Below are 16858 nucleotides of genomic sequence, written 5' to 3'. Positions count from 1 at the left end.
ACCTCAATTGGGATCCTCAGACCCTGAATATGACAATAACATCCCTTTTTCCTTGAGTCATACTTTGGGTCAGGTACCGTTCTAAGTGCTGGGGACACAGCAATCGACAAAACAGAGAAAACGACTGCCCTCACGTAGCTTCAACCTCCATGAGAAAGAAAATGAACAAAATAAATAATTACAAAGGTAAACAAGTGGCCTACACAATACTGGTCTTCATTTGGGGAAGAGTGTATGGCAGGATGCAGGTAACATGTCATAACATCAATGTCAGACCAGTTAAATAACAGTGGACAAAAAATAAAAGGGAAATGAATGAACTTTGGAGATCCAGAGTCATATCTCCCTTCAGAGGGAGAAGTATATTTTCCCATCCTTTGTTCCCCTTCTCTAGGCAAAACTATCAGTCACAAAAGTGTGTAGAAGTGAAAGGTTTTCAGTAAGATGACCAAAAGGTTAGTTTTCTATAACTCTTTCCATTTACCTTTGTCTCTTCTAATTGCCTTTGCAGATTTTTAGGATCCACAGCGATAGGTTCCAATAAGTGTTTGCTTGCTGTGACCTCACAGGCCTGGAGTCCATAAATAAGTCCACAAGAAGCATCTTCATAGTGTTGATATTTATCCACCAGATCTTTAAGGTTATTCCCAAGGACATTGCACTAAAGAATCAAAAGAGAACAGAAGTGGGGGATTCAATGCCACTATTTTTTATGTGTTAAATAACCTTGGGACATACGAGTTATGCAACTTGGACAACACCAGATTTCAACCAAAATTAGTGAAAACTACAGGGCTAAGATTTTCTTCTTTATTTTAAGAAGCATCCACAGACTTGAAAACATTAGCCATAAAAATGAGGAAGCAGTTCTAGGCTTATACCAATTCAAAAACATATTTATAAGGGCTGAGTCTTAACCCAAAATGATGGATTTTGATATCAATCATGAGAGGAGACTGATCTACTAAGGTATCTCCCCACTGGCATTCATATTCCATATGTATAGATACGAATTTGATTCATAGGTTTTCAAGAGGTTCAATAAATCATTTCTACATGTTGAATAAGATTAATAGGAAGGTAAATAATCTAGGTCAAAATGAAGCACTGAATCTTGTAGGCCAATGAAGCTCTTCAAATCATTTACACTCTTAGTCAGTCTCTTCAGCTTATATTGTTCACAGAAAATGTTTTCTAAGATTTTTTTTAAAAACAAAACATTTACTTGTCCACAGGAATAAGAGAAGCTGAAAGAGTCTTCTAGTCAGTAATTGTTAATGCAAGTAATTGTTAATGCACTGATCAAATATATACATATATATTTTTTGTGGGACCCTCGCCGGCAGCTGGGGAATGAACCAGCTCTGCAGTGGCTGCGGGCAGCCTCTCAGCCCAGCGCTCAACCGCTGTGCCACCGGGGGAGGCTATGATCAAATATTTTTATAAAATAAACATTTGTAGTATTTTCTCTTAAGATTTATTTATTTATGCATACAAGAGCTGGGGTACAGGCCAGAGGTGTGGGGGGTGAGAGGATTCAGCAGAGACAGAGTGGGAAACAGGACGGGTGGGTAGATTGAAATACACTGATGAGGGGAGCAGCAGGCAAGTCAGGAGAGGTCTGCTGCCCCATGTGGGCAGCTCCCTGACCAGGGATTGAACTTGTGTTGCAGTGGCTGCGGATAGTTTCATAGGTTGTGTCTCAAACCCTTGTGCCACCAGGGAGGCCCAACATTTGTAGTACTGAAGGGAATTATCTGAGATGAAACTTCCTTTCTCAAGCTTGAGAGGCTGCAAATTAGCAAGTTTTTCTGCTTAGTCAAAATATAAATGCCACCTAGTGGTCAAATTCAGTCTTACAGTTTATGAGGTACAGCTTCCTGGAAAACTCTCAAAACTAACTAAACAAACTTTAAGCTCCTAATTTAAACTCATTATTCAGAGGTAAAGCAGATGAATAATAAGACTAAGGGAAACAAGGTGAAACCACCTTATCTTCCCTGCTTCAGCTTTTAGGTTTCTTGCTTCTAATTGTCAAACAAAAGTTGAGAGTGCAGAGCAAAAAACTACAACCAAATATTGATCTTCCCCTTAAAATAAAAGAGTAAAATTACCTTAGAATAGAGAGACCTGAACCGATCAGTGGCATGATCCAATTTGCTCTGGACTTCTCTGTGTGTTGCAGAAGTATCAATATCATCCTGGCCAGCCTTGCCACCACCATCTCTCTTGCTGCAAGATTTGGCTGCTTCTAACACCCTGTTTCCAGAAATGGTGATATATCTCAAATCCCCTTTGTGAGAAATAACATCTTCCGAGAAACTCTTCTGCCTCTTCAACTTGGTCATTAAACCATTGAAGTCATCTGCACCTGCTTCCAGGTTTTCAAGTTCTTGTTCTGATTGCTGCAGCCAGTGCTCAAACTCACTATAATCAGCATCAAACTTTTCTAATTCTTCCTGCAGAGAATGCGTCAACTTCATTTTCTTCTCGGACTTGGCCAGTGCGGTTTCATAATGCTCTTTTAGTTCCTTCATGTTCTTTTGCAGTTTCTCTTTTTCCTCAGGAGAGAGATAATGACCTTGCTTCTCAAGCAAGGCTTGTGCAGACTGAGTAGCCAGGAGGACAGCTTGGTGCTGAGAAGTGATCTTCTCATGTTGGGCCTGTGTGGAAAAAATGCCAACTGTAAATTCAGAGTAGTGATGGGGCTACCCTAAGACTGGGGGATAACTGGCGCCTCTGTACTCGCAATCTTAATGCAACATTTAAACCTGACAACTTCCTTCTCAATAAACTTTTCAAGGTGCACAGTCTCTCTCCTTTATTGGTGAATTTCAGACTAGCAAAAGCTTCATTTTGAACACTTTTTAAAAGGAGATTTCTAATCTTCTGTAGAAAGTAACTGATCACATAAATCACGTACTCTTCTAGAGAAATTTTGAAAAAGTATAATGAATTTTTCTTGCAATTCTAAAACAGGCATCTGCATTCTGATCTCATTTTACTCATTGCTTCCTTACAACCACCCAAAAGGGGCTGCAATTCTTTACCTTATAATCGAACAAGTAAGTATAACACATTTTATTAGGAAATGATGATGAAAAGACACTTAAATAGAAAAACAAATAATTTGCAATTTAAAGCAATAAAAAATTCTGACACTATGACAATAATCAAGAAAAGGTACACTCAGAAAAGCCCAACAGGAGAGGAACATCTATTAAAAAGAGAGAGAGAGAGAGAAAATCAGATTTATTATTTTCCCTGGGCCTCACTCTCCTGCATGTGGAAAAAGGAGATAATAATCCCTATGCATCAAAGGTTTGTTGAAATGAGTGCATGAGATCACACACAATGAACACTTCTTGGAAGCGCGTGATGTAAGCCAGGGATTAAAATCACTCTGAAAGTGAAGAACACAGTTTCCAGCCCGGCAGGTGTGCTCCACATGTCATAGGTGTGCAGAGCCACGGGTCACCCCAGGTGTAAGGGCAGCTGTGTGGACCTTGGGCAGCAGGATCCCTTTCTCTCCAGTCATAAGCAGCCATTCAGCCCAGCATGGCATACAAATGTAGTAAGAAGAAGAATCCATCTGAGCAATTGCCTTTATTTCCTTTAATGTCTTCCATGAAGCCAACCAACCTGATCCCACTATGTCAGAACTCTTTCTGCCACCTGAGGCCTCTTCCATTCCTCTCCAGTGCTGAGGGCTAAAGGAACAATCAGACTTGGGGATGGGTGGGTGGGTGTGGGACTGAAAGTCAGCTTTCAGAGTTAAACAGGATCATCCGAATAGTAACATGAAGAAGATGAGATATGTGCAAAGACTTGAAGAAGGTGGCGGTGCCAAGTGGATTTGTGAGGGAAGAGCTGCTACCAGAATATCCCCACTGTGTTTGGCACTTTGGAACTTTTTTCTCCTGCTGTTCTCTTGTTCTTAGTACAAAGTTACCACCTTCTATGAGCCCACAGAACTAAGTTATTTATGTTTTGCCCTATCATCCAAATTACTCCTTATAACTTTGCTTAACTTATAAGAAAGCCGTAACTAATGTTTTATCTCCCACTGTTTTCTACTTGCTTAGAATTCTCCCAATAACTACAGTTGACATAACGATGAGCCTAAACAAAAGGAATTCACTCTCTGTGGTCATGAAAGCTTGAAAAGATATTGCTTTCACAGACCTGGAAATAGAATTTAAGAATATCATTAAGTCTAAAAACAACACACCTTAACTTTCTGGTACTGCTGGTTCAGATTCTCCTCCGTGGTTCCAACTTGCCCATCAACAACAGTTTCAAACAGGTTACCATTAACCTCACCCTCTTCTCCTATCTCTGATTTGCCATCACCTTCTTGAAAATGAGTTCCATTCTGTTCAATTGCCGGCTTCTGTTTTACCTCTGCCTTTTCTGATTCTTTGTCAACATTTGATAACCAGTCTAAAAGGTTTTCTATTTTGGTTTTGCTCTCTTCCAGCTGTTTCACTGCGGCAGCCTAGGCAGGAACAATACACAATAGGCACTCTGAATACAGGCTATGGCATTAGTTATAAAATAGTCCAAAAGTAAATATTTTGATCATTTAAAATTAGAGTGGAGATACTAAAACTACACACACTGAAATTAAACTTTAGAATTCAGTAACTGCAACAAGTACTTTGAAGCTTTCACTGTTCTTGAAAACACACTCCAAAATTTTAACCATAATTAACTGTCCTCACACATTTCACAATTAGAAAGTCTCACAAACTCACATAAATTTTTTTATAGTTAAGCAAAAAGCTAACTCTTCAAACTCATGATAGTATCTAGTCACTTATATACCTGGCAATCTAAAATTCAAATCTCTGGTACCAATTTTTGCTTATCATCTAGTATCACTTATCAAGTAATTAAACATGAGCTACCTAAATCAAATAAGCATTACACTAATCATTTTCAACAAAGCAAGAGTTTACCACATTTCTGTCTGAATAAAGACCTTTTCAGTTTCTTCCTTGATTGCTGTCGTCACAACTTTATCCAGCTCCTTTTTCGACTGTTCTGCTTTTAAATTAAGTTGTTCACACTTTATCTTAGCTTCATTAAGTTTCTGTTCAATCAAAGCCTTCTCTTCTTGCGACAGCTTTTCGCCATTCTCTTTTAAAAAGATCTCTGTGTTTTTCACTATTTCTGCCAATGCCTGTGCACTTCCTTGCATATCTTTCTGTAATTCCTTTTAACGTGAAAGAAAAAAATCTTATTAGTTACATATTAATTCTTCCAGAATTGTAATTGTAAAAGAAGAGGTGAGTAGCTGAGAATCTAGTATATATAAGTTGACAAGCATATTCAATTTTAATTTGAGTTCATTTAAATCACAATATTAAATATAATTTGAAATCTCAAGTAGCATTTATAAGTCTGAGATTTTTTATGTTTAACCAAGGGATGTGATTTGCAAAACACTGAAAACCCTGAACTATCCAATATATAATATTTATAAATTTACATAGTGTTATGTGAATGTATTTATAAAACTTTTGAAACCATTGTAATATTGTTTATTGTTTGTAAACATTTTAAAAAATATATAAGTGCTCAGGATAAAAACAAAATAGTTGTCCCCATAAACTAAGATAATTTCTGGGCCTCCCCGGTGGCTCAGCGGTTAAGCGCTGGGTTGCAAAGCTGCCCACAGCCTCTGCAACGACCTCTCCTGCCGCCCGCTGCTCCCCTCAGCAGTGTACTTCGGTCCTTCTGCCTGCTCTGCTCCCCGCCCTGGCTTTGGTGAATTCTCTCACCCTCCCGCGCTTCTGACTGTACCCAGTGCTTGTATAAATAAATAAATAAACCTTAAAAAAAAAAAAGAAAATTTAAAAAAAAAAAACTAAGATAATTTCTTCTCTGAACAGCAGAGCACTGTAATATGTGTGCTTCTTTGCCTGGCTGCTAAGAAGCACAACTCTCCTCAGCAGTTACAGTCTTCTTCTCTCCAGTATTCTCTATGAATTTTCTTCCTTCCCTTTCTCCTTTAGTGTGCATTTTCATTCCCTATATTGTTTGAAGTTTCATATTTTTCTCCATACCTTTATTTTAAGGATCCTCAATTTTTTCATTTCAAATTTTAATTGAAAGAGAATTTTACAGAGCCACCAATATGTGATATTAACTGCTCTAGTTGCTCAACGCAAATATTTGCTAAACTCTTTACAATAATATAGCAATGTTAGTATGATCAGTAAAGAAACTGAGGCCCAGAAAAATTATAAAGCTGTCATGTATAATCTTGGATTTGTACCAAAAACTATCTAGATACAATGAGAATCTTCTCCTGACACCAAAATAAAGATTTCCTTGCCATTATTATTTGTTCCTTCAGTGAAAAGGAACAAATTGCAGAAAGAGATGAAAGGAATCTAAAGGAGCTAAGAAAGAGAAAGATCTTAAACTGGTGTTCATTTAACCTAATTTGCAAGTAAGTTGACCTTAAATGGATTCAAATTTTAATTCACCACACAAAGTATTTCTATTATCAAATCTCTTTTATATTTCTTCTACTCAGTATTCCACCAAAAACAGTCCAGGAAACTACCGTGTATCTAGATTGTACAAGTTGGAAATATAACTCTTAGTATATAAAGCTCAGACCTGGGACATATAGGTGTGCCTTGCCTTAGAAAGGTAAAATTGTTATTTTTCAATAATCCTAACTTTTCCTAAATAATTGTAATCAAAGTCAACATCAACATAGACCACTGATGCAAAACCAAATCCTACCTCTTGCTTGGACTGGTACTTTTTTAACTCAACTGTGCCATCTCCAATCACAAAGGCCTCTTGGTGACCAATCAGGCGGTTTTCTGTTTGGGTGAGGAGATCACAAATCCCTTGGAGTTTCTCCTTGTACTGCTGCTGACGTTCTGTCACAATCTAAAGTAGAGCAAAGCCGAAGCATCTTAAATGTACAGTCATAAACTCATAATTGTAATAATTCCTTAATAGAACACATTTTGCAAGTTTCCTTTACATAAGCTTTCCTAAGTATGCTGTAAACATGATAGCAGTGGGGTACAAACTGAGCAAGATGACACAGAATGTAAGAGCATGTCCTCTATACAAGGAAAGAGATCATGTTTGGGTGAAACTGCTCAACAGAATACTGGCCATGCATATGTGTAAAGAGATGAAACTTCTGACCGACAAGAAGAAACATTCCATTTTCTTAAGCTCCTGAAAACTGCAACACACACAATTAATTCTGCAAAAGGATATCAAAACAGAAGTTAGTAGTGCTTTGTCTATTAACATATTTGATATGTGTATACAGGTTATCATGCTAGAGACAATGCCTAGGTGCTTTAAGAAATAATAAAAGGAAAATATTGCATGCAATACTTTTACTTAATCACTAATTCCATTCCCGCCTTTTCGATCATTGTTCCTATTAGACATAGCACTCTAATATATATCACTAAGTCTTTCTACTAAGTTAATATTAATTACTTGCATCTTTCATATTCCTATTGTATGCACACTAGTTATTTATCTTATAGCCATAAATCACATTTACTAGGAACCTAACACGTGCCAGGTGAGGTACAAAATGCTTTATAGTCATTCTCTTAGCAAAGGTCATAATGCTATCAGGTAAGCACTGCTATTTCCAATTTATCAATGAGAAGACTGATTTGCCTTAGGTTACACCATCAGTGAGTGTAGCTGGGAAATAAACTCAGCCCATGCCCTGAACTGCTGTGCCATATGCCTCCCAGTGGAGAAAGTCACCCTTAGCCTTATTTATCTGTATGTCCATCATCTATCCTGGAAATTTCTGCATCTGTATATATACAGAGCTATAGAAATGAATCCATATTTCCTACTCCTAAAAACAAAAAGCAAGACTCCCATATGAAAACAGTAGTTTTAGAGTCATGAAATTAAAATCATTGCATTAGAGCATGTTTAAGAAAAACAATATTGCTATATATAATACCTACATTGTACCCTACCCGTTAATTCTTTTTCAGAAAATCTTTCCTATCATGCTATAAACCTGGAAATTTATATTACAGGCTTCATACTTTCACACTAAAGAACTAAAAACAAAGAATTCCAACTCCACAAAGAAAGGCAAACCTTCTGATCATCAAGATCTTGTTCTAGGCGCAACTGAGTTTCTAAATGTTCCACCTGGGTAGTTACTGATTCCTGTATATCAAGAAAACACTTCTGAGTTGTATTTAAAAGCCTCAGCAGTTGCTTGCTTTGGTTTGGAGACAGATCTTGTGCATATTCAGAAATGAAGAACTGCACATCAAAGGCAGTTGTCTCCAGCTGCGTTTTGTGATGTCCAATGTCTTTTAACACATTCTGTCAACAAAGTAGTATAAGTTACTCAAGAGGAAGTTATGCCTTAATATAAAGCTTACATTTACAATAACATTTGTTTTAAAAATAGGCTTTTTATATCATGGAATCAAATCTTTCTTGACATTTTTTCATTATTCGTCTTGTCAATAATCCATTCATCATCCATTAATATGTGGCACTAATACTATTTAAATGCTATGGCAATAAATATTCTAAATGATAATCCCTCTAAGATTATTTTAAACTTGCTTGAAATCATACTTAAAATGTAATTCAGACAAAGATAAAGATCTAACTTAGGTACATTCAGCACACTGAAGGGAAACAACAGCATTGAAATATTATTTGTGGGGCCTCCCTGGTGGTGCAAGGGGTTACGCACCGCACTATGAAGCAATCCCCAGCCTCTGCAGCATGAGTTCAATCCCTGCCTGGGCAGGGAGCAACCCACATGGCAAAACAGACCTCTCCTATCTCGCCTGCTACTCCCCTCAGCAGTGTATCTCAGTCGGTCTGCCTGTTCTGTTCCCCACTCTGTCTCTGGTGAATCCTCTCACCCCCCACATCTTTGGCCTATACCCCAGCTCTTGTATGCATAAATAAATAAATCTTTTTTTTAAAAAAGACATTTGAACAAAAAAATAAATTAAATATTATTTGCTAATATTTACAACATGTAAGTAATTGTGGTAGAACATGAACAAGACCATGTGGATTTGACATAAATTAAATGTACCAAAACTTCAGGTTTCTGATTCCCAGGTCAGGAGTCTAACCATCATTTATGAGGCAGGCATGTTGTTGAAATTAATAACTTGGGTTGGGGAGGGAGAAAGCTATGACAAAAATGACTAACAAATAAATCCAACTTACACTATGATGTATTTGTATGACTAATTTATAGCATTTTGTATTTGACTAATATATAAATACAATTCTTAAATGGCAGTGGTAATAAGCATTGATAGGCAGTGGAATTTTTATAGTAAAGTCATATTTTTTCCTAACCATTTTATAAAATCCACTGGTTTTTTTAAATGTACTTTGTCCTTTGCTACTTGCCTTGAGGAAATCCAAATTTTTCTTTACATGGTCAGTATCTTGAACATTCACAATATCGATATCCTTCACAGATTTGCTCTTCTTTGATATCCAATGTGAGAATGACTCAAGTTTATGCAGAAACTCCTCATGGGTAACAGCTAATTTAGACTAGGAAATAAAATTGCATTTATTTCTTTCTGAACTCAAATTTCAAATTCCTACAAATAATGATTGTTGAAGGACTTAACACTTTAAAAATAAAATACTTCTTCTTAAAACTAAATTTTCACATAATTGAATTTTCCTTAGAACTCAAATTTTGACTCAGTAAGAAACATTCTGATACCTACTATTTCAGAATCAATTGCTAGCATGATGTGCTTCCTTCTGTCTGAAGACACATTGCTGAGGGAAGAGAAAGCAGTTTGCAAACTTCTGTGGCTTTTACTCAATTCCTCAAGATGTTCTTTAGGGAAATCACTGGGAAGAGACTTTAAAAACTCTTCTGCCAACTTCATATCTTTTCTTAAAAGAACAGCAATTGGAGTCAATCCCAATTCAAATGTCTACCAAAAAGAAAAAAAAAATAATCCAGACCAGTGAGAAACACAAACAAAACCAATATATTCATAACCTAAGAGTAAAGTGTTCTACTTATTTTTCATCATTTCATCAATTAACATCATTTGATTACCATCCATAATAGGCAGCAGAAAACTCTTACCTCTAACTGTTTTAGTTGGTTCTTCAAAGCTTCTAGGCTGTTATCGAGAGATTCCTGGTTACCTAATGGTGGCTTCATATCTTGAAGTAAAGTGAAATATTCGCGCATTTTTGATGTGTGCTGTAAACACCGTTGTAACTCACTAGAAAACTAAACACAAAGTTGGACTATTTTAGTTCAACAGCCCTAATGTGGAATTTTTAAGCAAATAAATGTATGGGGTTATTCCCAAATAGTTTCATGTAGCTACTTACACATAAAAATATGTAAATCAACTTACCTGTTCCATGGAGCTACTTTTAGTCATTTCTTCTGACCCTGAAATGCATTCCCCCTGGTTTGGGAAATCACTGCATAGCTCCTCTAACTTCACATCTCTTGGCAATGCTGATGCACACACAGTAGTGTTTCCTGGTCTAGCTTGTGTATTTTGTAAATTAAGAGAACAGTGGTTTCCTTCTTTGCTTTTAAGATCATCAATAAGGTGTCGGTTTTCCTCTACCATCTCTGAAGTAGATGTTTTTTTACTTGATTCTTCAATCTGTTCGACTTTCTCTGAACATTCATCAACAAGCAGCTTATAGAAAATATCTTCAAGTTGCAGTGGAGGTACTTTAGATGTAATGCCTCTTTTCTCTAGATCATAGTCCATCTGTGTCAATTCCTTCATCAATTCAAATGCTCCTGAAATTTTCTGACTATGTTGACTTTGCTTAAGTATATCAAGGAGAAGTTCAGACTTGAGGTTTTCAATACAGAACGGACCACTCTCTGCCTTTAACACTGGTGAGTTATTCATGGGGTAAATACCAGAACAGTCACTGGTTTTAGAACTGCTGGGTGCACCTGATGTTTCATTTGCCAACTGTAATGTGCTAACTCTTTTAATTAAGTTTTGAATTAAAATTTTAGTATCTGCACAGACTGAAGGTTCTCCAATCTCTTGAGGATTCATATGGCCTTCTTTCAACCTACCCATTAAGTTATCCTTTTCATCTTCAAGAAACATCTGGGATAATTCAGCAATCTGAACCTCTTTTACTTGGAGACCTGAAGACAAGGTTTGTCCTTTATCTGGCTTCTCTTCAATTATTTCTTTCTTATCATTATTTTCTAAGGATAAACAGTCAGTACTTAAAGTGTTATAGGAGTTAGGCACAGACTCAGTATTACTCCCAAGGCTTTCCATATTTCTAAGAGGTAAGACTGAAAGCATGCTTTCATTTCTTTCTGGGGTGAGTTGAAGAATTTCTGTTCCTCCTTCTGAGACATTTTCTTTAGTACAAATATCATTCCTTTGTATTATATCACTTTGATGTGATTCTTCTTGAGTAATAGTTTCTTTCTCTTGAGCATAATTAACTCCTAATTCTTGGTGTTCTCTTATGGGAGACGAAGCTACTAATATACAGTGTGGGATGTCTTCTTTGGGTTTTAGTACATCTTTTGCTTCTACATTTTTAGTACAATGTTTTAAATAAGTAAACTGATCAAGTTCTTTCCCAGCTGTAACAGTGAGTGAACCTTTCCCAATACTTACATTCCCTTCAGGCAATGTAATATTTGCAGTAATATCATCACTGATCACTTTGATAACAGGTGAGTCAAATATTCCTTCAACATTCTCAGATTGAACAGGACAATTACTAACCACTGTCTGTAGAGTCACTGGATCATCTTTCAGGGTTACAGTTGCTTTTACAACACTTCCTTTCTGATTATGTTCTTTGCTGTTTGTGCTATGTGGTAATGGAAAGTGACTATTAACTAAATCAAGACTCTCCCTTGTACTGTTACTAGGCAAAAGTTCGAAATATTTATTATCTTCTAGTGGACTTTCTACAAGCTCTTCTCCTTTATCTGAGCATGTTTTATGAATTGATGTTTCATCTTCTATTAATATATTGTGTTTGTCATCTTTCTTTTTAATTAAATCTCTTCCATTTCCTTGATTATCGTTGTCAGTTTCATAAGCTATGGATGACAAATGGCTTTCCTCAGATTTTCTTATTACATCAGGCTCAGAACTAATGATTTTATTAAAGGATGAGTTGACTGGAAGTGTTACGTTTTCAAAACATTGACATCCACCTTTTACAGAGTCAGCAGATTCTGATCCTTGAATCATTTTATTAACCTGTATGTTCATTACATCATTACCTAACTGGGAAGTTGAACTGATATCAGTATTATGTAAAATACTTATAGGGTCAAAGGTGTTTTCTGATTCAGTGTCTTTAATGACAGGCGGCAATATATCCTTAGAAGCAATCTTATGATTTAACAGACTTTCTGTGCTTTTTCCAACAACCTCAGTAGCATATTCTGGAGGATTGCTTCTTTCCATAGTTAAGCTACCTTTACTAGTTGATTCTAGTGGCAAAATATTTACACTTTGCTGCTTTTCTGAAGAACTATAATTGTCCATTTTATCCAGGAGAATCATTTTATTAATACTTTGATTTTCAAAATTATTTCCCTTTTCATTTATGGTGGTGGGACACAAGTGGACATCCGTATCTTCAGCCTTTTCTTGGCACATGGGCTTTTTGGTCTCATCTGCTCTTCCTTCTTCATTGCCATAATCATCATCACTATCATCATCTTCATTCTGATCATTACTGTCACATCTATAATACCAATAACTTTCATCATTTTGCATAGTATCTAAATGTTGAGAATCAGAATTAAATTCTTGTCCAGTCATATACTCTTCTCTTCTCTCTCTGAAACAACCAACATCATCAAATTTTAATGAAGCACTTAAGTTCTCCTTTCCTCCTACAATTTCATTATCAGTCAATGAGTCAGACGCATCACCTTCCAAGTTATTTGCACTTTCCCTATCTGATGCAGTTTCTAGCAACTGCTCACTGATTTTGTATGAGCCAACTGAATTTAAATGTATTCCTTCACCAGAACTTAATCCAGTTTTCTCACTATCTATGAGAAAATCCTGAAGAGTCTGTGCTTTTCCACTCATACCTAAGTTATCAACTAGTCCCTCCTGAGCAACCACAGAATTACCATTCTCTTTTGAACCATCATAGAACACACCAGAAGGACCAGCCCCATCATTTTCCTTTTGCCATGTGTCATAGTCCTCAGGCTGTAGACAATCACAGCCATCACCTTCAGGAAGCAGAGAATCATGGTCATCATATTCAAACAGGGGAGTATCATAAAAATCATCATCACTATTAGTCTCTGTTTCTGTGTCACTCTGCTGATCATCCAGTAGTGATGTTTCATAGTCTCTAGCACTGACAATTTCTTCAAGCAATGGTGTACTATAAATATGAGATGTATTAGCATTATCAGTTTCCACCTTTGGAGTCATGGCACTGGAATTCTCTTCCAGTTTGGATTCATTTTTCTTGTCTTCAGATTTCTGCTGAGAAGCAATGTGTATTTTTTCATTGTTTCCATAAGCACCTGTTTTAAATGTTTCATTTTGATATTGTACTTGAGGATCACTACACCCATTATTTAAAGAATTTTGTTCACTCTTTTCTTCCTGTAAACTGATGCTAATAGCTGCAATTCCCAGAAATTGGTCTTGAAATTTTTCTCCCACCCTTTGAGCCAACAGCATGGTTTGCTCCTTTAAAGGCAAAGTAGAGTCTTCATATTTATTTCTGTTGCTCTCAGCAGTGCGCACATCATGAAAATGTGCCTGCTCATTTAATTTATCATGACTTAACAAGGCACTAAGAATGGGAGAATAGTCAAAGATAGTTGAATCCTTGTTTAAATTATCTTCATTACTTGTCTCATTCAAGTCACAGTTTCTACTAGTTTTTGATTTCACAATAGGAGTTGTTGTCACATCAACTGCAAAGTTTTGAATGTTGCTAGAAAGGTTACTTTCATTTCCAAGTTCACTTGTTTCAACTTGTCTTTGATTTGTAAGTATGTTTTCTGGGTCTTGTCTAAACATGTTAACTTCTGCAAGTCCAGGCTGTGTTAAATGCGGTATAGGACTGGAAACACATGCACTGGATGGATTCTTAACTTTATGATCATTTGTTCTCATATTTGCCAAGTTTTCTAAGTGATAAAATTCACTATTGACAGCATTATTTTCTCTTTCATTAAACTCTTCATCTGTGGCATGCTTTCCAGCTTCAGGCATTTCATTATGTTCAGGTCCTTTACAATGACTTTTGTGAAAACTACTTGCTGAAGCTGCACTTTGATCCTTTTCTTTACTTGGTGCATCATGCGGAAAAGCACCAAGGAGTCCTGAGACATCAAGACAGTCTTTTATTGGTGTGTCCTCATCAAATTCTGCACTACAGCCTTCCAAAAGCATACTAATGGCCTCATTCAGGGCGCCATCATACATCAAAAGCCTTTGCCCTGTGTTTGCATCCATGTAACTATTTATCATCAAATAAGAGAGGAATAATTTTTTAGTTTGTTCTGAGCTCTGAGTTGCTGCTGGCTCTTCTCCCTCTAAAACTTCCTCTTCTTGCCTATAATCATGGACTGTAGATGGTTGGAATTTACAAAAGGACAGCCATCTTTTAGAATTTTTACAAGCATCTATATCTCCCAAATCTGGCATTTTATCAGGTAGTATTACATTTTTTAAAATCAATGCTGTGTTATTATCTATAATTCCAAGCTGCTTAGCAACATCCAATTCAATGACTTGAGAAGTTTCTGGAATATAAAGAGCTGCTATTTTCTGTCTGCCATTCAGGATTTTGCATGCCAATTCATTTGTAATCAATTCTTGCTGCAAGGAAGAAGATGTGGGAAATATTTCACCAGAATGAGGCCAAATGAGTCCAACATAGCCATGCTGAGCCTCTAGCACCAAAAGAGCACTGCTGGAAGTAATCAAATCACACTGGACTGCTTCATCCACAGTTAAACGTTTAGCAGGATTTGAGTGCATGATTCCACCTGTTTGAACCTGATACGTGAGAATACTGTTAGCAGTATCTCTGTCAATCATTCCTTCTGCCATAGCTTCTTCAACAGTCATTCTCTGACCAGAGTTGCAATTGATCAGACCTCCAGAAAGAAGCTGTGCACCTAATAACCTGAACATGGTTTCACGGTCTATGAGACCTTCATGAGCTGCCCTTAAAATGCTTATGCTTCTTCCACATTTTAATGTTATTCTGCCTCCTTCTTGTGGTCTCACAGGTAGAAGTCTCATCCCAGTGTCTTCCTGCAAAATACTTCTTTGTATAATATCTATTAAAGATAATTTTTCAGAGGTACAGGGGTCAATAAGATCTTTGCACATATTTTGCCTTTCCAGGACTTTAGAAAACAATGCTGAGGAAACCAAGTTCTGTTGGAAAGCCTTCTGGAGGGTCAGCTGTTCTCCAGTGGTTGGAAGTAGTAGAAAGCCTGTGGAAAGCAGTATCTCCAGAACTCTGATTGCCATGGGTTCTGATATCATGCCTTCAGCCAGAGCATCCAGCACTGGAACTGTGGTAGATGATACAGTAGAAATAATCTCCTTTGTTTCATTGAGTTCTCTGAGTTGGCACAGAACTTGTTCATCAATAAGGCCTTGAATTTTGGCATCTTTGAGGTCAAAACATTGTCTTAATTCTGGTGAAATCAGACCAGAAGTCATTAGTTGTGTCTCAAGCAACCTGATTCCAGTGTCATAGTCAATGAGGCCTCTTAAAACTGCCTGAAAGACTGAAAGGACTTCTCCAGTTGTCTGATCAATGGTGCCTGCAATCACTTTATTTAGCTAAAAGGAAAGTACAAAATTTTCAGGTCAGTCTGTGATACAAGGGTTGGCAGAGTTTCATGAAACTGATTGCATTTTTTTTTAATACACTTCAACATAAAAATCCTCTACTTACCAAAGGCAGCAATGCTGTGAATGTTAGGCAGCTCAAATGCACAAGTGATCTATGTCAGTGATCTATTCAACAGCACAGGATGTGATAAAAGCTTTGAAAACAACATGCATCTGTGAATTGAAAACTTAATATTGTGTACATTAACAAGGTTAGTGAGGACACAACAGAGTCAATGATGATAGTGAGAAAAAGGAACACATACCTAGAAGGCAAGTCATGCTTCCTGCAACTGGGTGAGATTAGTCTACCGACATGAAAGAGAGTATCAAACCCCATGCTATTGATGTTTACAGCATACAGACTTCTTCAGATAGTAAAAAAAAAATTATGGAACCAAGAAATTGTTATATACCCCCTAAATGCAACAAATTGTATATAAATTCTTCCAGGGAGTAAGGGAACTGAACAAGGAGATAACTCTTTGAATGCCAAATACTTTGTTGAATATCCAATATTATGAATATGTATTATCAATTGTCAAAAGCTTAAAGATTTTTTCATTTCAAGTGATTTTTAAATTTTAGGTGATTCTGCTAATTTTTAAGAAGATGCCATGGCATCTTCACTGTAACATAGGCTAGTATTACTTAAACTCAGGGACATCACTGAAAAATCAAACAAGTCCCTTAAAACTCTAATGTCACCTTTAGAGATGACCCATAGACTCTTTTGTAACATGAGATCTTATATAACTGATATAGCAGTAGAAGAATGGCTTTTAAAGAGGTGAGTTAGAAAAATGAATGATTCTTTTCTTTTACCATGCAAGGCAGAGATTAAGATGTCACAGAAATTGATGACAGCAAGTGTAAGACTGCATTTAATAAACACTGAAATTCTCCAATACTTCAATACACTCCATCCACTTTTTTCCATGGACACAATTCAAGGTCAT

General features: G+C 36.6%; 1 protein-coding gene across 10 annotated transcripts in view; it reads right to left on the bottom strand.

Moving 5' to 3' along the window:
- The window catches only part of DST (dystonin), a gene marked incomplete at both ends in the record, with an annotated part of 433522 nt that overhangs the window by 119716 nt on the left and 296948 nt on the right, over nucleotides 1-16858 (bottom strand). For 6 of the 10 annotated variants that reach the window (XM_084229026.1, XM_084229028.1, XM_084229027.1 and 3 more), the window contains 5 exons: nucleotides 485-661; nucleotides 2115-2663; nucleotides 4232-4498; nucleotides 4985-5218; nucleotides 6763-6915. In XM_084229026.1, the coding sequence (XP_084085152.1) occupies nucleotides 485-661; nucleotides 2115-2663; nucleotides 4232-4498; nucleotides 4985-5218; nucleotides 6763-6915 (1380 nt within the window). Of the gene's footprint in view, nucleotides 1-484; nucleotides 662-2114; nucleotides 2664-4231; nucleotides 4499-4984; nucleotides 5219-6762; nucleotides 6916-8121; nucleotides 8356-9417; nucleotides 9568-9749; nucleotides 9966-10123; nucleotides 10274-10403; nucleotides 15849-16858 lie in introns of all 10 variants that reach the window. The other 4 variants (XM_084229023.1, XM_084229019.1, XM_084229024.1 and 1 more) reach the window with 1 other exon arrangement.

Source organism: Talpa europaea (assembly GCF_964194135.1).
Source record: "Talpa europaea genome assembly, chromosome: 2".
NCBI classification, from domain to species: Eukaryota; Metazoa; Chordata; class Mammalia; order Eulipotyphla; family Talpidae; genus Talpa; species Talpa europaea.
Note: the sequence above shows the minus strand (reverse complement) of the source record. Positions and strands in the feature narration are given on the sequence as shown.